The sequence below is a fragment of the Amblyomma americanum genome, chromosome 11, assembly GCF_052857255.1.
Source record: "Amblyomma americanum isolate KBUSLIRL-KWMA chromosome 11, ASM5285725v1, whole genome shotgun sequence".
NCBI classification, from domain to species: domain Eukaryota; kingdom Metazoa; phylum Arthropoda; class Arachnida; order Ixodida; family Ixodidae; genus Amblyomma; species Amblyomma americanum.
In genome coordinates this window covers 59,192,963-59,217,481 of record NC_135507.1, presented here as the reverse complement: position 1 = coordinate 59,217,481, position 24,519 = coordinate 59,192,963, and the positions used below count along the sequence as shown (strand labels likewise).

Below are 24,519 nucleotides of genomic sequence, written 5' to 3'. Positions count from 1 at the left end.
ATATATATATATACAGAGTGAAGTACATCATTGACTTACACTTAGATTTTCCAGTTCGATCGCTCAGTTGAAAACAACTAGAGCTTCTAGTTGGGAGATCAGCTTCCAATCGGTTGTCTTGGGTACAACAGGGAACCCCAATTGGTTTCAAATGATTCCAGTTGGGCGATACAACTGGGAGTGCCGAAATCAATTAGAACCTCACAAACCAGTTGAGTAATCCAGTTAGAAATGCAGAACCAATTGGAATGCCCAGCTGGAACTAGGGGAACCAAATGGACTACCCAGTTGGGTTCATGAACCTAATTGGCTGACCAATTGGGTCCAACTGATTCCAACTGAAATCGAATGGTATGCCCAACTGAACCCATTGGTTGTTTTTTTTTACTGGGCTATATCATTATGTTTAGTTCTCATGCTTTCTTTTAGAGCTGCAGATTTTGGTTGCTCAGATATGTGCAGTATAGGTCGAACTGCAAGGGGCGGGCTGCTGCCCTTTGCAGCATAAATACACGTTGCAAATGAGGCAAGAAATCCCGCTTCATCAGTCTCTGAACATAGTTTATTATATAGGTGTCCACAAAAAAAAACTAAAATGCTTGCCAATTAAAACTGGAAGTAGCAGGATGCTTGTTTTGCAGGGGCTGCCTTCCAAACTTCTCTTACACTGAAAAGTTTCATACCTGCAGTTTCATATCTGCATATGTTCCCAAGTAAACTTCTCGTGAGAGAAAGTTTAAAACATTGCGTGGAAAATGTGTATTTAGAGAAGTTTTCAAAACGTTTATGAGTAAATACCTTTTGTCAGTACGTTTTTAGAAGGTTTGTGGATAAACCTTTATTGCTGAGATGTATTTTAAACGTTTGAATCTAGAGTTAGATGTTGCTAGATGTTTGGAGTTGTTTGGAGATGTTTTATTATGGGTAACTACTCCCTGGCACGACAGCATATACCTAACTTCTTATTCCGTAAGGGAAGGACTGCTTGGCAAGCCCTACTTGATATATACTTTCAGCAAAGTGTGCCATTCTGGCATCATGCCAGGAGAATGGAAGCATTCCATTGTGGTTCCAATACCCAAGTCAGGACAGCCTCAGTATCTCTCTCGGCCCTTCGTCCAATTTTCCTCACGTCACGCCTACCATCTGCAAGCTCATTCTCGCCGTACAATTGTCATGGTGGCTGTAATCCTGTGATTGATACCTGGATTCCCAAATCAGTATCCGCCCACAAAATGGAATGGAGGACGGTCTTGCTACTTTGGCTGCTGACGTGCTTCACCACTCTCCGCAGAGTCTTGTTCGAACCGTATCTGATCGCCACAGACATAACAAAGGCATATGATAACATCCTTCACTCTGCCATTTTTGCCTCCCTTCGAACTCAGTCTCCCTCACCAGTTTCTCCTCTCCATTTATGCCTTTTAGCAAATCAAACTTTTAGTGTGCGTCTACGGAAAGACTTTTCGTAAATTAATTCACTTTCAATAGAGGAGTTCCCCAAGGCTCCTTTCTCGCCCCTGCATTATTTAATGTAGCTTTTATTCCTCTTGTTCGAACCCTAGAGACAATCCCTTCCATCAGTGCGCTTGCATATGCCGATGATACAACCTTGTGGTGCTGTCATCCAGATGCGTCTATCCATGAGTCCATCCTCCAGCACGCGTCGGATTATTGAAATCTTGCCTCCCACATCTGGGTCTGACCCTCTCACATACTAAAAAGTGTTTCGTTTGCATTGGAAGTAAAGCCGGCTCACGGAAAGCTCCCTCTTTAAATTTTAAGATTGTTCTCCGATTCCTCAGGTAGAAAGTGTTCGTATTTTTGGCCTTCTACTTCATAATTCTCGGAATGGCACCCCATGGCTAACAGCCACCCGTACATCTGCTCACGCTACTGTAGGTCTGATTAGTTGCATAGCTATGTGCTCTGGTGGCGCGCATGCTCACACGGCCCACTAGGCTGTGCACTCATCCTTCAGCCACTGATAATATATCAGGCACAATTTCAACGTCTCACCTGCAGACAGTGGGAATCCCTTGAATTAAGCAATCAATCATGATGCTATGCTTGCCATAACATATTTAGCCCGTTTAACACTCATACCCAACTTAACACACTAAGTGAACTCATCGACCAACACGTGGCAAACAGAGCTCGCAAACATTCTCTAGCTCCAACTTCGTTTAAAGACATTCACTCTGTTTTCATCCTGCCAGCTCACAGACAATCACCCCACCGTTTCCCCGTCATTATCAGCCACGTATCTGACTGAAGGGTGCATATTGTCCACGGATGCATCACATACTGCAGAGAGGGGAGTTACTGCTCTGTATTGTCCCTCCCATCTGGATCTCAACTCTTGCGCTACATATACTGCCGATAATGCACTCCCCAGACACACAGTTTTTCTGTGTGTCTGTCCTCAGGCATTGGAACTTCGAGCCATTTACAATGCCATTGCTTCCCTTCCCCCCGTTTGCACATTCAATACAGTTCATATTTACACCAACCCCCTTGCCACCCTTAAACAGATAAATGCTGTGCAGTGCACATTCCAGTTATATAATCAATTATTGTGCTCTGCGCCAAGTACCTATGTCCTGGGCACATACACTGGATTCGCAGCCATGCTCAAGATCCATATAAAATTCAAGTGGATGCTATGACTCACCTTGACACATCAGACAACCTGCTACCTTCCCCGCTTCCCCCAGATCCGTTCCTGTCTCATGTTTCTGATTCCCAAGATCTGCGCCAGCAAAAACGCACTCTCATTCCTCCGTGTTCGCACCCTCTCCCGGCTAGTCTTACTCAGCAGGAAGAGGCATCTGTGCACCGGGTTCGGGCAAGGGCAGCTCTGACACCATATCTGTCTGTCATCGGTGGCATGCAAACGATCTGCCAGCAACTGACAGGTGCCCTCACTGCGGCGCTGCACCGGACATTTATGATGTGCGGCACTTGTTGTGGACGTGCCCAGCGACGGCTAGTATTACAAATTGGCTCCTCTGGGAGGTGGGCCTACGGTGGAACTGCGAAAGTGACTATATGAAGTGGACCATGAACAATCATTTCATCACCAACCTCTGCGGCTAACTCAGCAAAACAGGTATTCACTCCTTTTACCTTAATATCTCCTGCATTTCTTCCCATTTTTATATACTCATGCCTCATGGCACACTTCTCAAGTAAAAAAAACTATGTCGCGAAGTGAAAAGGAATGATACTGCCGAAAGCATAAAATTGCTGCAGTGTTTTTAGTTCCTCGCGATCAACCACATGCTGCTGTCACGTTGTAGCAGGTCTGTCTTACCTTTGCCCCCTGCACTAAAATGGAGCTGGCAGGCCGCAGTGCTGGCTCAGTCAGAGCACCCGGCTACCGACTCGGAGTACCTGGGTTCGAACCTAACCGCGGCGGCAGCGTTTTGATGGAGGCAAAACACAAAAGGTGCCTGTGTACTCTGCGATGTCAGTGCACGTTAAATATCTCCAGGTGGTTGAAATAATTCCGGAACCCTCCACTACCGCACCACTTCCTTTCTTCTTAAATTCCCACCTTCTTCCCTTACCTTATGGGGGGGGGGAGATCGGGTGCCCACCGAGATATGTAGTTACTGCACCATTTCCTGTCCTCAAAAACCAATTTTCGAATTTTCAGGGGCCGTTTTCTAGTGTGCACTTATCTGTCTTCAGAAATAGTCTATATTCCACTAGGTGGCGCAGATTGGGTTGACTATTTCTGTCTTTGTGAAAGTAGCGACACCCTCCTCCCTTCGGCTGCTTTCCTCCTTAGTTCTCCTCGAATTACACTCCCCCACTGGAAGGTGCGCTGCGCACGGCAATCAACCTGCCTACATGCACCAGACGCCACCGGAGGGTCAATGGCAGGGCGTGTTGTTCTGGCTCTTGAAACTGTTCATTTAAAAACTGCTATGCACAAGTAATATAATCGCCTTGAAATGTTACGTTAGGTTGTTGTGGCACATATCCATCATGACAACTAAGCAACAAACCAGAAGGCATGCTCTAAATGGCAAGAAACAATTTGCACTTCAGCATCATTCTAAGGTACAGTGAGACATCGGGAACGGAAAGTAAAACTGAGCAGGAAATTAAGCTGCCATCAGTCTTGGGTAACAGACAGACGGCATTGAATGGGGCTGACGGCCACTTCAGAAATCTTATGAACCTATGTGCATGAAAGATATACAAGCTGATTTTGACAACCCATTTGGCTAATGTATGAAACAAAAGCGTCAAGTGTCGCATGGTTTCATTTCCAACTTGCAATCTGTAAGCTCGTACGACTACTAATCAGAGGTAGTGCATATACAATAAAGTCATATTTATTTCTTGTCAAAAATCTATTGGTCAGCAAAGTGACCTGGGTGAAACAGCATCTGATTTTGTTGGCACAATACTGGTCGCCCTTGAAGACCGTAAGACATGGCGGATACAAAGTAATTACAACACACCATTCCACATACAAAACAAATGTGTTGATACACACTGTTACATATTTGAAAAACAATCCCGAGTAGCATCTTTAAATTTATTGTCACAATACTGGCCACCTTGTAAACGGCCGTAAGATGTGGCGTATACAGTATACTTTTAAAACACACAGTTTCAAATACAAAAGTAATGCATACAAAAACAGTAACATATTTGGAAGAGAATGCCGAAAACTCTTAACGGAAAAAAAGGATGTTACAGATTGATCAGCTTACTGTCCGTAAGGTATTTTCTATGGCAATCGTTACTATGGCAAACGGGGTAACGAACAGGCTTCAGCTTAAACTGAGGACAACGCAGCAAGCAATGCAAAGGAAAATGATAGGTGTAGTGGTGTTAAGACACAGAACGAGGGCACAGTGGGTCAGGGAACAAGCGAAGGTTAACAACACCCTAGTCAAATTCTTGTGGAAGAAACTAGCTTGGGCAGGCATGTAACTGAAAACAAGATAATTAACCGATGGTCGCTAAGGGTAACAGACTGGATCCCAAGAGAAGGCAAGCGTAATGGGGTGCGGCAAAAAGTTATGCAGGCGGATGAGATTAAGACGTTTGAAGGGATAGGGTGGCTGCAACTGGCACAGGACAGGGTTAGTTGGGGAGATACGAGAGAGGCCTTTGTACTAAAGTGGGCGTAATCAGGCTGCCGCTGCTGCTGATGATGATACACGTAGCTGAAAATAACTTTTAAATCCAACTGTAAGGGTAGTATCCAAAAGACATCTCTTAAAGTTTAGTATAATGTAGACATTACCAGCAATGTTGAATGCCATTTGCAAAGAATTTGAAAGGAAAGGCCATTTGTGTAAAGAAGAGCTCAAGAGGCCAAAATAAAGATGCAACCAATGATTAAAATTAATTTAGATATGCGTTAGATTCACAAATATTATTAGTTTTTAGCTTTGCAACCACTGATTGCGAGTTCATCTGGATTCACTGTTCTCAACTGCAGAAAGCCCACTTCCATAAATTAGAGCTCAGCAGCCAGAAAAGAGATGTGCCCAATGATTACAATGAATTTAGATGCACATTAGAGTCGTAAACGGTGAAAGTTTGTAGCTTTGCTACTGCTGATTTGCAAGTTCACCTGAGTTTACTATTCTCACCATACTGCCTAATCCAGAGTGGACATCAACTTTTCTGAACATGGTTACACAAACAAAACAAACTGAGAAGACAAAAATAACGTGGTTTTTAAATTTCGCAAATGCTCCGCAAAGCATGCTGAAACATCAAGAGATACACAGTACTTCACACAAAACAGTCCTTTTCGTCTGCCCAAAGTCTGTCTTTGCTATGTTGATCAGCCATTGTTTCATAAGCAGCTCATCGAGTTTCCCTCGAGGAATGCAAAATTATAAGTTAATCTTTTTTCCAGCCAGCTTTAACATTGAAATACGCAGCAGGACCACATCACGCAGTGTGGGCGTGTGCCAGCGGACACTGCATGATGCAGGCTAATCTCGATACGGTGAAACTAAAAAGCAAACAAAACAAGTTTTTGCACCTCACGGTGACACGGTGACCACGTCAAGGGGCATTCTGGTGCCCAGCAGCCAATGAGTGGGCAGAAAAACCTGCTCCCCATTCTCTTTGAAGAGGTCAGCAATAGGAAAGTGAGGAGGAAGACGCAGGGCGGGGGAAATCCAGGGGACACGTGGGGCAAAGATTTTACAATTTTGCACATTACGTGCGCTGTACCAATTTGGAAACATGCAATCCAAGCCTGATACCATGACCGTTTGGAATATTGTGTTCTTCCTATGTTTAGCAGAAATTAACACTAAGGATATGATGTCAATTGAGAGCAAAACGAACATCTGTTGCTCTCGACTGCTGTCCAGCAACACAGAGTATTAGGTTATATGTAGTTATTAGGAATCAGCTTACATATCTTCCATGCAAAAAGTGCATGCTTGTATCGACGATGTTGTGAGACACGAGTTAATTAAATGTTATCTTGATTAATTATGGAAATTGTATCCTTTAACCTATAGCTTTCACGATTTAGCTTTCGTGCTATATTTGTGAAGCCATGTGGTCTTCAACAGCGGTCAACATTTCATTGAGATTTCACTTTTCTTTTTGGCATGCTCTCAATGAATTTTGCATGACTATTTTTGGAAAGCTAAAGGGAAGAATGATGTAGCATCAAGTAATGAGGACAATGAGAGAGTACACACACACAAAAACGCCAACTTTATAAACATTGTTTGGCTGCCACTACGCCCAATTTATACAAGGCAACACGCCCCACACACGTGTCCACTCCTGCTGTCCTCGTTACTTGATGCTGCGCCATTCTTCCCTTTAGTATGTCTGACCAACATGCCCAATCCTATGTGCTTCTTAATTTATTTTCTACAATATATATATATATATATAAAGGTAATTAAAACAGGTTTAAAAGCTCTGCTGTTCACACAGTGCAGCCATTTCAAATAGTGATGAACCAACCTGCCCAATCTACATTTCTGTTTTAGAAAACTGAAATATTCCTTGTGAAGACAAAGACGACGAACGTGCAGACGTGCGCACACAAATAATCCGAAGTGTTCTGGATCCATAAAGGAAATGCTTGCCTTCATATCCCATCAATAAGCGCAGCAGTGCCTGGTTTTGTTTTCTTTTAGTTCTTTGGTCCGTCGCTCTTTGCAACATATGTGCTCCATCTAAGAATGGCTGAATTAATGATTTTTATCTGTTTTTAGTTTATCTCTGTATTCTAGTGCCATTACTTTCAGCCCATGAATTTAAAAACACTATAAATAGAGCGACCAGTTGTTTTTCGGCATATGTCTATGCCTTGTCCGCGCTGTGCTTGCGCTGCCACCATGTGTAAAAGCAGTCACCTCGCTGCAGTGCTCACACATGTGTGGATGCTCACCCGTGTGGGTACGAAGATGGTGCATCAAGGTGCTGTTGAGAGCAAAGCTGCCGACAGCTTCAGCTTTTTGTGGACACTATATCCTTGTACTTAGCATGGATGAGAAAAATTTTATTGATTTGATTATAAAATCCCGGAAACTGTTACAGCACACAATTACAACTGATAAACCACTCCCAAGCAGCAAGTAAACCATTTGTGACCTAATCAACATCATGGAAAAAAAAGATAATATTGAACCGCAAATCTGAGAGCGCAATAGAATACTGGCTACACGTGGGGTTCATCTGAAAACAAAGAGACGTCAACCAGTAGAATGAATCTTCGCTGTTAGCAAGGATCCTGTGCTGGGAGCAGAAACGTCAACTAAGACCTTTCTGGTTGGCGCATCTGTTTTCAAAGTATTAATGCTCACAACACATAGCTGAATCTAAAGATGGAGTAGATGTTTCTTGAACCTCACTGGTTTTTACCAAATGCAACTCCACAAGTTGTTTATCAAATGAAATAACTTTTTATGTCAATGGCACCTTGAGAAATAGTCACAAAACCACGTTCACTTCAGCTTCCGTAAAGAAAGCATATATACAGTGGCTTGATATAGAAATCCTTAAATACCCCAAAACTGCCACTGTAAAATGTAATGAAAACAACTGCTGTTGAGACAGTGAGGTGATTGTTTGCCTCCAAATCTATAAAGCATGTTTGTCAAGACTGACAATGCAAATTGTAATAAAAATACACCACATGCAACGATAGCAGATTATTCAACACCAGATAATGCACAGGAGTCTAGTGCAATAAAGCCTCGATTTTTTTAAAACTTAAATCAAGAAAAAACTCTAGAAACCTGCAAACAAAAGCGAGCAATGTTTATCATCCAGCAGCTAGGCTTGGTTTCTTTGCTCTTGAGTCCCAATAATACAGCCACAACACAAGCATGGATGGAAAAATGAAACAGCATGCTTCTCTGGTGACATTACATTCGCAAAAGAACGCAGAACTGCTTTGACGTAAGTAAGTCAATTTGCTAGCTAGTGCCAAACACTGCAGCCACAATTCATGCACATCATTCAATGCGCTGAAACTAATAAAATGACATGATCATATCCGTACATGGCACGATTTCAGTCTCATTCATGACAGTACCAGCTTGGTATGTTCAGGTTTCTTATGGAGGAGTGAACGCAACCTAAGGATTGCTCTGTGTAGACGTACTTTGAAGAAATGTAAATTTTCGATTTTTTCTCAAGAAGGCAAATTAAAAAGTGAGACAAGTTCGCTAGAAATGGTTTTAACATCTAATGCTGGGAAAAGCTATCAAAACTTTGAGGAACTGTGGTTTTTGAAGTGTGTTTGTTATTTTCATGGCGTTTTAAATGCTCTTTTTCTTTAAACGTCATTGTGCAGAACTGACACTGATAAGGTCTTTCACTCTTATGTGCTCGCACATGCTTAGCAAGGGCTGTACTCTGTTTAAAGGCCATGGGGCAGAGCTGGCACTGGAATGGTCTCTCACCCGTGTGGTTTCGAAGGTGTACCACCAATGACTCCTTTTGAGCAAAGCTGTTCCCACAGTGGTCACAGTTGTATGGACGCTCACCCGTGTGGGTGCGAAGGTGTGTCTTCAGGTTGCCCTTTCGAGAAAAGCTGCTCTCACAGTGGTCACACTTGTATGGACGCTCACCCGTATGGGTGCGAAGGTGTTCCTTCAGGTGGCCACTTTGTGCAAAGCTACTCTCACAGCGGTCACACTTGTATGGACGCTCACCTGTGTGAGTACGAAGGTGGGCCGTCAGGGTGATTTTAAGAGCAAAGCTATTCCCACATTGGCCACACTTGTATGGACGCTCACCCGTGTGAGTGCAAAGGTGTCGGTCCAGGTGGCCCTTTCGAGAAAAGCTGCTGTCACAGTGGTCACACTTGTATGGACGCCCACCAGTGTTCGTATGTGGGTGGTCCATCAGGGTGACCTTTTGAGCAAAGCTGCTTGCGTAATGGTTACACTTGGAGGGACGGTCATCCGATTGGGTGGGAAGGTGCTGCTCTTGGCGGTTTTTCTTCGTGAAGCTCCGATAGCAGTGGGGGGACACGTGCAGCTGCTGACTCATGTTCTCCCCAGACATCACTCCGAGCTTGGGATCAGCTGTGACCAGGCCTGCACCAAGAAAGGCGGGGTGTTTTCAGGTCAATACGAGACCATGCGTGTTATAACTAATTTGGCAATATTACACATTCAACTAAGTTTTTTTTCAAGGTCAATGGGTTGACCACCAAAACAAAAAAGATTGTTTAACTAAAACTTCCTCTTATTTATTATTTGCCATGAAGCTGGAGGGAGAATATTTTAACTTTCAAACAATTACTCAGAGCAATGAGCATACTCTGTAGCCAACTTAAGAGTGGCAGCAACTTAGACAAAGTGCTCGTATAACGCCTGGGTTCATGGAGGAGATTTCCAAGCCTGCTCAAGCGTTTTTCACAAATAACGTAAGGTCTATGAGCTCTCATCAGTGACACAGTACACCGGCAATGAGTCTTGTTTCTGGCTATTAAAGCAAAGTAAAAAGTTATGAAGGCGAAACTCCTCTAATAAATCTAGCATAATGAGGACTGGTGGTCTGATGAAATAAATCCAGAACGGAAACGCTCACGGTAAAAACCACAAGGAAGAAACCAATTCTGTCAGCAGTGTCACCAATATAAAACAGCACTAAAGATAAACATGAATCATTAATAGCAAGTCACAATGAACCAGATTAGATAAGTATTTCCCAACAGCAAATAGGATCAGAAGTACAAGCAATAGAAGCTACTGTAAACATCAGATAAAACAGTAGTGATTAAATTCGCCCCACTTCATCTGAAAGCACGCCAAAAGGTATTACTATTGCTGTGTGGAGCTCACATTATCAAGTTGTACGCAGAAGCATACAGAAAACAATAAGCCATGAAATAATGAGACACAAAAGCTCAAAAGGGTGACAGAACCACAATGGAAACTGAAGAGCTAAACTGGTAAGACTACAGCACAAAAAGCAAGACAGAGTATGATGCATAAAAGGCACAGCCACACAAACACATGCACTTTTTCTACTGCAGCTTTTTTGCTGTGTGCACTCTAGCTTGTGTCTAACTTGTGCTGTAGTCTGCTGGATCCAAAGGTTTTCTCAGCAATCATGCACAATTTCACCTGTGAAAAGTTTCACGATATCCGTTGTTAACGTTGAAATGACAGTTGGTTGGTTTATATGGTTTAACATCGCACAGCAACTCAGGCTATGAGGGATGCCTTAGTGGAGGGATCCAGGTAATTTTAACAAACTGGGGTTCTTCAACATGCATTGACATCATACATTACATGGCCTCCTAGCATTTTGCTTCCATCAAAATGCGACCACAGCAGCTGGGATTGAACCCGTGTCTTTTGAGTCAGCAGTCGAACACTCTAACCACTGAGACACCATGGCTGGTTGCTGAAACAATGAGGCAGTGCTCCAGGCGTTAACAAGGCAGGGTCTGATGCGTCTCATTTTGTGCAACGATACCACAGTCTGAGATCACTGGCTATGCTACTTTACATCATGAACATCAAGCAGTTCTGCCTGCAAATGGTGAAAGCAGTGGTTTTAGAAGATGGTCCTTCGGTCAGCTTGTGTACTTATTGGTCGCCAGTATTCGTTTCCATGCCTGCAAAATGAAATGGAGCAAAAAGTTGATTACAATAAGAACTGCAAGGCTACAAACCACAGCATTTTGTTAAAGTATAAACACCTAATTTTGATGGCAGGTTTTCTTCTCTACACTAATGCAGAAGATACTATCATGCATGAATCCCCACTTATATTTGGCTATGGCCGGTAAATAATTTATAATCAAACTGTTCAATCCTGCTTCTTCAGTTTCTACAGCTGAACAATTACAGTGATATCAACGCGTGCATATAGGTCACGTGCGACATGACAAGACTGCAATATAATCGCCGCTTCTGCATTCGTTGTCTATCCGTCACTTGAAGCAAGCTGGGTTTAGCATTATCGTGAATTAAAATGAGGAAGCAGCGATTTTACCACAGTTCTTTCGTGCCTTACATGACTCATAAGCAAGAAAAAAGAAAGAATACCAATCTTAGAATAAAGTAACTGCCCAAGCTCCTTTAACTACCATCCAATATCTGCGACAAGCATCCCCTCAAAGCTGCTTGAACGTATAACATGAAGCCTTATGGCACACGTTGAGGCAATTAATTTTTATACTCAAAGCAGTTTTACACAGCTACTCAACAGCATGGGCTACAAAACACAGATAACATGATCAAATGAAGGCAACTGCATAATGACTTATTACTGAGTTTTTAGGCCTTAAAGCAATGCAAAAATTGTTAATAGGGATGAAACACTTCTGGGGAAGGCCTATGCAATTTATGTGAACTGTAGTAGGGTGCAACTTATAGATACCGTATTTACTCGAATCTAGGCCGGCCACGATTCTAAGCCGAGACCCGAAAGTTGAAGGCCACAGAAAAAAAAAAGCCTACCTCGATTGTAGGCCGGCCGAAAAAACAACACTGTTTATACCTCATTATCACAATTATTTTTATGACGCGACACGACTGTTCTTACGTCGCCGCGCACGTGAAAGTGCGTGGCGCGAAACGACTGCACCATGTGTCTGCGCATAGGAGACTTGGTGTAGAGAGAGGAACTCGAGTGAGACACAGCGGGAAGCATCGTGCCTGCATGCTCTGCCGAAGCGTGATTGATGGCCCCGAGAGGGACCGTTGAAAAAAAAAAGCTGCCAAAGGAGCTGTGAGAGAAGAGGAGGAGGAGAGGCGGCGTTGGGCGAGGAGACATATGCAACGCCAGCCCGGGATCAGCCCCCGCTCATTCGTCATCATCATCGCTGACTTCTTTATCGCTGGCCTCCTCGAACAGTGCACTATCTTCACTGCCATCAAGTGCATTAGAGATGCAGCACTTGCGGAATGAGCGTGCAACCAAGCTTTCTGGGATGTCATCCCAGGCTGCAGCTATCCAAGTGGCTACAACTCCCAGTGAGGCGCGCTTTATTCGGCCTGTTGGTGTAAGCTCGCGCCGCTCTTCACTAAGCCAGTCCACGTAGTACTTGCGCAGCCGATCCTTGAAAGGCTTATTGAGGCACACATCAAGAGGCTGCAGCTGGCCTGTCATGCCGCCGGGTATGATGGCGACGTCGGTACCGGCTTCGGAAAGCGCAGCTTTTACGCCGTCAGTGAGGTGTCCACGGTAAGAGTCCAGGACGAGGAGGGAACGTTTGGCCAAGAGGGCCCCTGGACGCCGCTGCCAAACCATTCTGATCCACTGCTCAACCATATCGCTCGCCATCCATCCATTTTCGTTGGCGCGGACGATCACATTTCTTGGAAACACTTCCCGAGCTGGTAGAGTCTTCCTCTTAAAAATTATATACGCCGGCAGCTTGTGGCCATCCGCCGTGCAGGCCAGCATTACAGTCATGCGCTGCTTTTCGTATCCGGCCGAGCGCACTTTCACTTCCTTGGCACCTTTTTCGTTCACGGTGCACGCCACTGGCATGTCAAACCATACCGGCGTCTGGTCAGCGTTTCCCATTTGTCCTACGGCGTAGCCGTGCTCCATCCTCTTCCTTATTACGAATCGCTGAAATGAGATCAGCTTCTCTTCGAAGTCGCCCGGCAGCTTTTGACAAATGGACGTGCGACGTCGGAGGCTGAAGCCGAAGCGCTTCATGAACTTCTGCAACCAGCCCCGGCTGGCTTTGAACAGTTCCCGGGGGACGCCTCGCTCTCTCGCCAGCTCTCTTGCTTTGGCTTGCAGCACTTCCGTGGTCACTGGAAGTGCCGCTGACCTCTGCGTCTCCACAAACTCGGCCAGAGCTACCTCCACTTCTGGATGGCGGCCTTTCTTGGGGCCCGTGAAAGCCGTTCTCGTTGCCGCGCAAGCAAAACTTTCGTTACGCTGCCCCCTCCAACGGCGAACATTTTTCTCATCCACGCCGAAGTCCCGCCCGGCTTGAAGATTTGACGACTGCTCTGCAGCGACTATAACTTTCCGCTTGAAGGCGGCACTATAATGGCACCGCCTGTTTGGTGCCATGGTGTTGGTGATAAAAACTACGCACGAAAACTTCACTACTGCGAATGTGCTCACGCCACCGCCCGAGAACAGAACAAGGCCAAAATGGCAGCCAGTGCTCATGTGTGTTTTGATGAGTATCGGCTACGGATAGCAACGGCTACGGATAGCAACGGCTACAGTGCTGTCTTTCGTGGCGTTTTGTGGGGGCGCCACCTGCGTGCTACATTTATTCGTATTTTACGAATACGAAACCTCGAAGCGAAATCCTCGAACTAAGCCGACATGAGTTCTACATCTCGTTTTTTTTGAAAAAACTATCGGCCTAGATTCGAATAAATACGGTATGTTACCTATAGGGTGCCACATTACTCCACTGACCGATCCCAATATTAAATAAAATTAGCTATCTAATGTTGTACTGTGTTGAACAATTAAGAGGCATCAAAACTTTTGGGCTCATAATAAAATCGTATGATTAGCTTTCTTAATTAAACACTTTAGCAACAGACTACTTCACAGAGTAATTCTGTCCAGCGGTCATAAATGTGACCAGTTGCACTGAAGGCTTAGTGTTATCCAAACATACCAGTCATAATTCATCTCTTCCAAGCGTCCCATCCACTGTTACACAGCATGCCGCACTGTTCTTTTAGTGTATGATTAGCCTTCTCAACAAGAAAATCTTTTGTGGTGGAGTTGAGGTATCGATGCCAGAATGAAGAAAGACGCGATGTTACATGGGCGCAAGGCGTGCCACCAAATCCCGTTTATTCCAACCAACGATGTATATATACAGATGAATATAGATGTGCTCGAGAAACCTACTAACAGTAGCGCCCTCTATACACAACATCTTTCCTCCCCGAAATGACAAGAAAAAGAAATGCAAGCTAAAAGTCCCAAACTGTTTCAGGCAAGCACAAAAAAAAATAAGACACAACAAGCAATTTAGGTTACATAGTCCCAGTACCACACGGGCACTGTCCTTTGCCGCTGAGATTACGTGGCACTTCCACAGCTACATTTTCCCTCCGTAAAGTGTTTCCTTGCTGTTGGCTATGGTCTGCTACTGCCCATTATGCATTTCACATTCTGTACCAATGATTGATGTAGCTTCCTGATGCCTTGATTCAACCTGCATTGCATCTGTTACAATCTCACGACAATCATCAGCCGCTGTTGTACTGTCTGCTGCCATCAAGGTCGTGTTCCCAGTACCTGCAGAAGACTCAAAGTAGGACAGATCCGTTTCCAGATTAACTGTTCCTCCATGATGCCCCTTCACCTTCTCAACTAATACCCCTGTCACACGGGCACTCTAAAGGCACTTTGAACTAATGCTCCTTTGCGCTCCCAAAGGAGCACTACTTCAAGGGAGTTCGTTCGTGCTACACGGTCGCTGAACGACCTTCGCAAGAACTTTTTAGCGCCCTCATCGGCGAAAAGCGTTATTTAAATTGCAAACCTCACTGCACATATAAATACATAAATGTCACATTTTTTTAGTAAATTAGTTTTATAACCGTATTATGTTAAAGCTAGAGTCACTGCAGCACGGCAATAATCAGACGCGGCCATTTTGTTGTTTATCATGGTTGCCAGATTGCCGCTTCGGCGACCTCGCCGCTAACTTTGGCCCGGCCATTTTGTAAACAACGCTGTTAGCCACCCTGCGCTGCGGCGGGGATCGTAGCCGTACGGCATGGAAAGCGGAAAGCGCACGAAGCGTTTTCCATCATTCTGGGAGTTGAAACAGCCAACAACGCAGCAAAACGGTATCCTCGTATGCTCTTGTGCAGCTGAAATGCTGCGAGGCGCGGAATCCCTGGTCACTGAGTCGGTCACCGGCAGCACTCGCCGCGTCGCAGCACTAGGACTACCACAGTTGCCCGACTGAAAACGCATAAGCCACAAAATGGCAGCCCCCATGAACCGTCGCAGTGTAAACAAATATCACGTGATGCAAACTGACCAATGATCGTGGCGGCGGTACAGAATAATAGGAGAAAAGAGTGCCGGTACTCTAAGTCTTTATTTAGTGACTCTAGTTAAAGCAATGCAATTTTAACTGCAATAATGACATGATTTTCCAAGTACAGAGCATAACATCACAGTGCTGGCCACACTGAGCACAACTCGCTCGTATATCTGGAACGAGAGTATGGCGTGGTGAGACTGCCACAAAACGAATGATCTTATATTTTAAAACACCACTAATCTTATGAAGTGAATTTATAAAATGAAAATTGAACGTTTCTTTTCTCAATTTATTTATGCTGTTAACTCGCTGGGAGAGAGAGTACTCCCTTGAAGCCTCAAAGGACGAACTCGAGCTGCCTTGTTTCGAAGCTCCTTTGAGCTAGGTGTTCTTTGGCGCGTCCGTGTGGCAGCGCGCGTTCGTCCTTAGAGTAATGGAGCATTAGTTCAAAGTACCTTTACAGTGTCCGTGTGACAGGGGTATAACATCGGTGCATCTTGCTGACCTCCCCGGGCAACTACAGTCAACTTTGACGCATTCCATTTTTTTCAGTCTGCTAGTAAAAATGAATTCCTACCTATACGCTTCTTCACCTCCTATGGCAAGGAAAACTTCTGCTCACCTTTCATGCCAGTATCCCTCCGTATCTTCACAAAGTCCACTGTGTTGACGGTGGAATCTATGGCACCCCGTTTTGCATCCGTGTAGCTTTTCACTCGATGCTGGTTCTTGACCCACTGTCGCAAGTCTGCCATGTGCGCCACTGGCTCATCGAAGAATCCTCCTCCTGGGGGGCCAACAACATCCAACCGAGTTCGAGGTCGCCTTTCGTGTAGCAAGAACGCTGGAGACAACCCTGTTGTAGCATGTGGCGTAGCCCTGTAGATGCTCAGGTATTCCAGGATAGCTTCCTTCAATGGCCTGCGCTCCACTGACGCAGTCTGTATGTACCCCTTCAGAACACAATTGAACCGTTTGACCTGGCCATTGCACTGCAGGTAATACAACGATGTCACATAATGCTCAATGCCCTTATTTTCAAAAATTCCTGAAAATATGTGGAGATAAATTGATGTCCATGGTCTGTAACCACATTCCCTGGGTACCCTTCCCGTGCAGAAAGCTCTAGCAAGACTGACTACTGACTGTGCAGTTATAGATGAAACAAAAAAACTTCAGGCCACTTGCTGTGATAATCCACGACTGTTACTGCAAACCTGCAGTCGGGCGGTGCTCGTTCCATTGGGCCCACAATATCTATTCCCATCTTATCCCATGGCTTCTCTGGCCATGGTACTGGCTGCAGGGGGGCTGTCATAGTTTTTGCAGACTTTTCTGCCGCTTTACAGACTGCACAGCTTCTGATGGCATTTTCCACATCGTCATTCATTCTAGGCCACCAGTACAACTCTCTCAGCCGCTGCTTTGCCCTGACAATGCCCGGATGAGATTTGTAAGCAATTGCAACAAACTTGGATACGAGATCCACTGGAGGCACTATTCGCTCCGCCCGAAGCAGCAATCCCTCCGCAACAGAACGTTCATCCCGAATGCGTGCGAACAGTAAGAGCTTTCCTGTGAGCTCCTTGTTTTCTGGCCACCCAGACATGATGTACTACATCACCTCCTACAACACTGGGTCATTATCTGTTGCTTCCTGTAGTTGACTTTTCGTAACCACACTTGACACCACAGAGACTACCTTCTCCAAATGGGCTCACCTTCCACAGACGGCACAGGCAACCGAAACAGTGCATCCGCCACCATATTGGTTTCTCTCTTTGTATACTGTACAATAAAGCTGTACTGCATGAGCCTTGCACACCACCTTTCTATTCGAAGCGGGCGCCGTCCTGTGCCACTGCTGGATAGCAATGTCACCAGTGCCTGATGGTCGGTCCTTAGACTGAACTTTCGGCCCCACAAATATACATGCCAGTACTTGCAAGCCCATAGGCATGCCAATGCTTCCCGTTTTCCTGTAGAATACCTATGCTCTTGTGATGTCAAAGTCCTGGATGCAAATGCCACTGTGTGCGACTCCCCATCAACGACTTGTTGCAACACAGCCCCTAGCCCATAGGACGAGGCATCAGCCGTCACCTTTACAGGTAGCGCCCTGTCAAATATGGCCACGGCCCCGCACGATGCCAGCAGCGCCTTGGCCTTGCAGAAACTGTCCTCGGCGCTCCGGTCCCAACAGAAATCCTGGCCCTTGCGAAGAAGACGCCGTAATGGCTCCACTTCCTCTGCATAGTGTGGAATAAAACGAGAATAATACTCCAGAAGTTCCAAAAAAGAACGGAGACCAACCACATCAGTCGGTGGCTGTGCACAAAGAATTGCGTCAACTTTCGACTTCAGGGGCCTGAGCCCTTTAGCACTGACATGGTGGCCCAAGAATGATAGTTCTTGCACCTCAAACGCACATTTCTTGTTTAGTTGCAGGCCAGCCTTAGCAATCCGTCGCAAAACCTCACGCAAGTGGTCCAGCTGTTCCCTCTTTGTCCTGCCGAAAACAATGATAGCCCTTCAAAATCTGCATCATCCACTGAAATGTAGCCGGGGCAGAGGCGAGGCCAAAACATACTCTGCGGAAAAGGAACAGTCCTTCATGCGTCACGAACGTTATTTCTCGACTGCCTTCAGCCAACTCCATTTGGTAGCACGCGGATGCCAAGTTCGTTTGGTAGTACGCGGATGCCTGCAAGTTGGCCAGGTGTCCTGCTGAGCCGCACCGGTAGCACCTGCGCACCAGACCTGACGAGGAACCCGAGGAACCGCCCCTCAGCGGTTGACATTTTGCCTCCGTCACTCACTGGACACGGGAAGCCTCATAACCGTCCTCATACAGTCGGACGCCGTCTCATGACTCTTCATACGCCCGCAGAATGTAGACTGCCTTATCCAGCGTAAGTTTCGACCCTTTAAACAACAGCTTCTGTCGCAATTCCATACTTCGAATGCCATCGACATACATGTCATGCAAAGCTGCCTCAAGAATGTCGTCGAAGTTGCAGGTCTTCGCCAATTGTCGCAGAGCTGCGACGTAGTCGCGTATCGGTTCATCTGGGAGCGGCCGTCGCAGCGTGAACCTGCGACGCTCATCGAGGACGTTCACAGTACTTGTGAAATGGCGTTCCAGCAGGCCGAGTGCTTCATCATAAACGTTCGCAGTAGCACTCGCTTGCTCTGACTTCTGGCCGAGCAAATCCGATGCGGCGCTCGCAGTCTTCGGTTCCGGAGTCAGCGTGCGGAAAACCCGACGACCCTCAACTCCTAGACATTGTAGCAGGATGGCCCTCTTCCAAACCTGTGACTTCTCGTCCAGTCCTGTTGCTTGCAAAAAAAATTCGCGAAGTCCTCCTTCCACTGCTGCCAAGGTACAGGCGGTTGTCCAGGCACTTCCGGAAAAAGGGCCACTGGCGGTAGCTCAAATGAATCCATCACGCCTGACACGCCTCCTGCGCGTGACTGCCCGCAGTGCTAGAGTAATGATGCGCAAATGTGAAGCCACCGGCTGTCGACTGCGCCAGTATCTGGTGGCGTCGAGGTATCAACGCCAGAGTGAAAAAAAGACGTGATGTTCCATGGGCGGCGGCGTGCCACCAAATCCCCCGCTTATTCCAACCACGACCGGCTTTATTACTTGGCGACCTGTTCACCGGCGCCGCCTCCATAGCCCCCGATATGTTAGTTCGCTCGACCGCTGCTCCTCTCAGTGGCGCCACGACTTACCCCTACGCCGAGTGCGGGCTGGCGTAGCGGTAGCAGTCGCGGATTCTTCATTGTGTTTTTGTGCGCGTATGACACCGCGTTTCCGGCTGTTCTGCTTGCTTCCAGCAGACGTGCTAAGAATTTAATTATATCTGACAGCCTTTAGCTTTCGTAGGCCGTAAAAATCATCGCCCGCGATGGTGTATTGCTGCATTCCGCTCTGTAAATCAAGCGGGCGCTAGCCTCTCAGTCTACTACTACTCCCATCATATAGCAGGCATGGAACGGGGAGGGCTGTCGTACCCTACTTTGGTTTTCGTAGGGTTCGTCAGCCGCCTGGAAGGTGCTGCATCAAGTGTGGCTCCTGTGCTTGTTAGGGGGCCAAGGCCGCTTAAGAAGTTTGCAGACCTAGTGCTAGCTGCCATCACTTGCAAAAAATCCGCTTTTTGTGTGCTCGAAGGACATCACAGAGCCTCACAGAAGGGCCTTGCTAAAGGTGATTGTCCACAAGTTTATGAGGCTATTTTTGTCCAATTTTGCCTCCGATCTGACGGAAGAGCACGCCAAACGAAAAATGATAAATGCCAAACCAAAATCACGGAAGGTCCCAAAAGTGTAAGGATCTGGCTGGCGTCAAATTAAGTTCTGGCCACGATCGGCTATTGTGTCTGGCTAAGAAGCTTTCGACTCTGGTTTTATTTATTTTTCATGTAGAGTGCGTCTTGAAATGATTAACAATCGGGTGAACGCTCCTGAAAACAAGTGAGAAAGAAGTGTGCATAGCGCGCTTTTTATCGTAAATAGGCGGAAAGTAGCATGGCTTCGCCCTGGGATGCTGGTAGAGAGCAGAAGCAATTGTGTTGAAATTGTGCAGCTGTGTGCGCAAAAAAAAAAAAAACGCCGCTCGAGTAGCGCGCCGGAGCCGCGCCCACCAGTACAACCACTCTTTGAGCTTGTTTTAACTGCAAAACTGCTGCTCTGAGAAATAAAAAATTACCACTAGCAACCTCTTTTTGTGGCTATGCAGGGGAAGCTACGAGTGCGAGACGCCGGCTTCTGCGCTGTTATCACGCGCTCACGAGCCAAAGAAGCAGGCGTGTTAGCTGGCAGCTCGCGCTCGTAACTACCACTGTATACAGAAAGCTGTCCACGATTATTGCATCTGATTAATATAAACACGTATTTGCGGTGCGTGCTTAAAAAAAAACGATGCGGTTTAACTCGGCCTACCGGCCACATGCCAGCGCAAGCGTACTGAAGCTAGCAGAAGCGTACGGCGAGCGCTGGCGAAATGAGGGTAACTAGTGGTGCCACCTGTTGCGGCGCGCCGTCCCTCCTGCAGAGTCACGTGATATTTACCCGGACACGCGCCGCCGTAGGAACCGGCGTAGTGAGCAGGTCGCCAAGTAATAAAGCCGGTCGTGATTCCAACCAACGATGTATATATACAGATGAATGTAGATGGTGCTCGTGATACCAACTAACAAAAGCGCCCTCTATACAAAACAGCTTTGACAGATTGCTTTTTCTTAACAGAGAAATTCTGTGCAGTGGTTATCAACGTAGGCAGTGAATCAACGGGCAAAGGTTCACTTCAGACTTAGTCGTATACGACCATACTAATCATAATTCACCTCTTTCTAGGATCCAGGCTGTTACACTGGGTGCAATGCTGTCATTTTTAGGGCGTGATTAGCTTTCTTAAGAAGGAACACTTAAACGACACACTATTTTCTTGTCATTCAGAAAAATCTGTGTGGCAGTCATGAATGTAAGCAGTTTCATTGCCGAATTCTTCGTATTTATTTATTTATACATATTGCAACCCCAAGGGGCTATTACAGGAGTAGGGATATAAGATACATGGTAAGAAGTTGCGTATATATGTTGATTCATGCATGCGTACATACATAGAAGTACATAAAAGATACAGTATAAAATGAACAAAGCTTAGGTGTTAACGACATTCAATGGCATCCAAAAATATGGAAGTGCACGTGAATGAATTTCGCCCGGCAGGCAGTTCCAGCTTTCAAATGTATGTGGGAAGAAGCTGTATTTACATGTATCAGTGCATGCGTAAACTGGAGAAATATTTAAACTATGATGCCGCCTAATTGATAATGGAGCAGAAAAATTAACAATGGTGCTAATTGCCATGAGGTGCAGAGAGCTAATGAGCATGTATATATGCCTGAGGCACTCGGAGTACCTGCGTCTTGAAAGTGGGGTTGGAGATAGTGTGCTAAGATTAGACAGCCGTGAAAATTTTTTCTCGTAGCAGTGGTAGATAAAGCGAATTGCCTTCTTTTGGACAGATTTAATTTTCTCGCAGTACAATTGTTGATATGGGTTCCAAACAACAGAGGTGTATTCTATAAGGGGTCGGATTACGGTTTTGTAAGCTAAAAGTTTTGTATGACTTGGTGCTGTGTGTAATGTGCTCAACAGCAGAAAGCCCACTTCCATAAAGAAGAGCTCAGCAGCCAGGAAAGAGATGTGCCTAATGATTCTGCCAGTCAAGTCCTCCGAGGCTTTGGCAGGCCTGTTATATGTATTGTGTTTTTGATTGTGCAGAGTAATGTATTAAAATGAATATAGATGTATATTAGAGTCATAAACCGTAAAAGTTTGTTGCTTTGCTAAAGCTGATTGCGAGTTCACCTGGGCTCAATGTTCTTAACCTACCGTGGAATATCCAGCGCGGACAACCACTTTACTGAAAATGGTCACACAAACAAACCAAACTGTGAGAAGACAAAAATAACGTGATTTCTTAAATTTCACAAATGCTCCGCAAAGCAAGCTGGAACATCAAGAGATACACAGTACTTCACACAAAACAGTCCTTTTCATCTGGACAGAGTCTGTCTTTCCTATGTTGATCAGCAATTGTTTTATCAGCAGATCATCGCGTTTCCTTCAAGGAATGCAAAATAAAGTTATTCCTTTTTCCAGCCAGCATTAGCATTGAAATACGCAGCAGCACCACGTCACGCAGTGTGGGCGCGTGCCAGCGGACACTGCATGATACAGGCTAATTGCGACAGCGTAAGACTAAAAAGCCTGCAAAACAAGTCTTTGCATCTCGTGGTGATGCGATGACTATGTCAAGGGGCATTCTGGTGGCCGGCAGCCAACGAGTGGGCAGAAAAACCTGTTCCCCACTCTTTTTGAGGAGATCAGCGTAGGAAAGCGAGGAGGAAGACGCTGGGCAGGGGAAACCCAGGGGCCGCAGGTGGGGCGGGGAAAGATGTCACACTTTTGCTCTTTACGTGAGCAGTACCAACAACAATTAGGAAGTACGCAAGCCCAATACCATGACCGTTTGGAATATTGTGTTTTTTCTACGTTTACCAGAAACTAACACAAAAGAGATGATGTCGCTTGAGAGCAAAACGAGCATTTGTTGCTCTCGGCTACTATCCAGCGACACACTGTATCAGGTTACATGTAGTTATCGGGTACCAGCTTACTTAGAAATCTTCCAGGCAAAAAGTGCATGCCCATATCTACGCAGTTGTGTGACACAAGTTTCATAAATATCTTGAATCATTATGGCAATTGCATCCCTCGCCTACAGCTTTCACAATTTAGCTATCCTTTAGTAAAATGAGCTCTTGGACGAGATGGTTACTTGTCTTAGGCGTAGCAGCAGCGCAAAAAACACACACAAAAGAAGAATAGACACTGAGAGACATGCACAGACACTGCTGTCCTGCTATATTTGTGAAGCCAAGTGGTCTTCAACAGCGGTCACCATTTCATTGAGATTTTACCTTTCTTTTGGCATGTCGTCCATGAATTTTGCATGACTATTTTTGGGAAATAAAAAAAGAAGAATGAGAATGGCGCAGCATCAAGTAACGAGGACAACAGGAGAGTACACACACGCACAAGCAACAAATTTCAAGTTTATTGTTTGGCTGCCACTACACTGAATTTATACAAGGCAACACGCCCCACGCATAGGCACACACGCTTAGGCATGTGTGTGCTCTCCTGTTGTCCTCGTTACTTGATGCTGCGCCATTCTTCCCTTTAGCATGTCTGACCAACTTGCCCAATCCTATGTGCATCTTAGTTGATTTTCTACAATATTCTACCACCCCTAACTGGTTTTTGAACAGGCATACAAATTTGTGCTTAGTAGTGTAAAGCCAACATTTATTGCTCGATAGATTTTCATGTACAGCTGAGTACCATTCCATCAGATAACATCCTTTCCATGCAGGTGTCTCTAATTACTACAATATTACTCTTTTACAACCATCAAGAACATGTGGATGCCAAACTAAACTAGCAACACCACCTAAATATTGCTGCCACCCCATGGAGGTGTATGATTTTAACCTTCTGCATGCAATGTGTACGGGATATTTCACTGGAATTCTCCATCAGGTGATTGCTTGTTCCTTGCATGTCACATGAGGTTGTGGTAGCAAGACTCACTTTCCTCAGGAAAAGAAAGTGAAGAGGATTTTCAATAAACACCTCTCATTTGTGAGGAGATGAAAGAAAAGAGAGAAAACAAGAGACCGATAATTTTATAAAACTGTCAGGATAATACTTTTCATAACTATATGTATATATATATATACACGGCCGCCGCGGTGGCTCACTGGTTATGGCGTTCGGCAGCTGACTCGAAAGACGGGTTCGATTCCGGCCGCGGCAGTTCCATTGCGATGGAGGCGAAATTCTAGAAGCCCGTGTAGTTTGTGATGTCAGTATACAGAACCCCAGGTGGTCGAAATTTTAGAAGTCCCCACAACAGCATCCCTAATAGCCTGAGTCACTTTGGGACGTTATACCCACAGATATATATACGGGGTGTCCCAGTTAACTTGAGCCAAGGGTTAAAACATAAATTATTAGAGACAGGCGAGTGAAACCAGTTGCATAATGATGACAGCCATTTTGCGCACCACATTCAATTTTATTTGTTTTGCAATGAATTAATACTTTAAATAGGTTTAATTATCTAAATTAATAAATATCGCAGTGCTTTTGAGAGCAAAGCTGCCGACAGCTTCAGCTTTCGGTGGGCACTATATCCTTATAGTTTGTCCTATACGATGTCCAATCAAGAGAGCAGATGTAGACAGTGCGGAAGCAGCAACATACTGCAAATCTCTAGGAGCTGTCACGAGCTACCTTAGCTACAACGTCCAAGAGAGGCTTCGGTTGTGCTTCCGTGTCAGCAGACACTAGCAACTAACAAATACAGCAGGTAACCTTACTTAAAAAGCCATATAACAAAGCTGACAAAATTAAAGCTCAAAGTAATCTCGTAGTGCCCACACAAGAAACTACGCCCCATT

At 45.5% G+C, this 24,519-nt stretch overlaps 1 protein-coding gene across 1 annotated transcript in view; it reads right to left on the bottom strand.

Moving 5' to 3' along the window:
* Positions 1-20,200, bottom strand: part of LOC144109659 (uncharacterized) — a 47,938-nt gene extending 27,738 nt beyond the window's left edge. The window contains exons 1-3 of the mRNA XM_077642468.1: positions 16,101-20,200; positions 8,714-9,563; positions 2,795-2,831 (exon numbers count right to left, since the gene is read on the bottom strand). Coding sequence (XP_077498594.1) covers positions 2,795-2,831; positions 8,714-9,563; positions 16,101-16,233 — 1,020 coding nt within the window. The 5' untranslated portion in view covers positions 16,234-20,200. The remainder of the gene's footprint in view (positions 1-2,794; positions 2,832-8,713; positions 9,564-16,100) is intronic.
* Between the last annotated feature and the right edge of the window lie 4,319 nt (positions 20,201-24,519).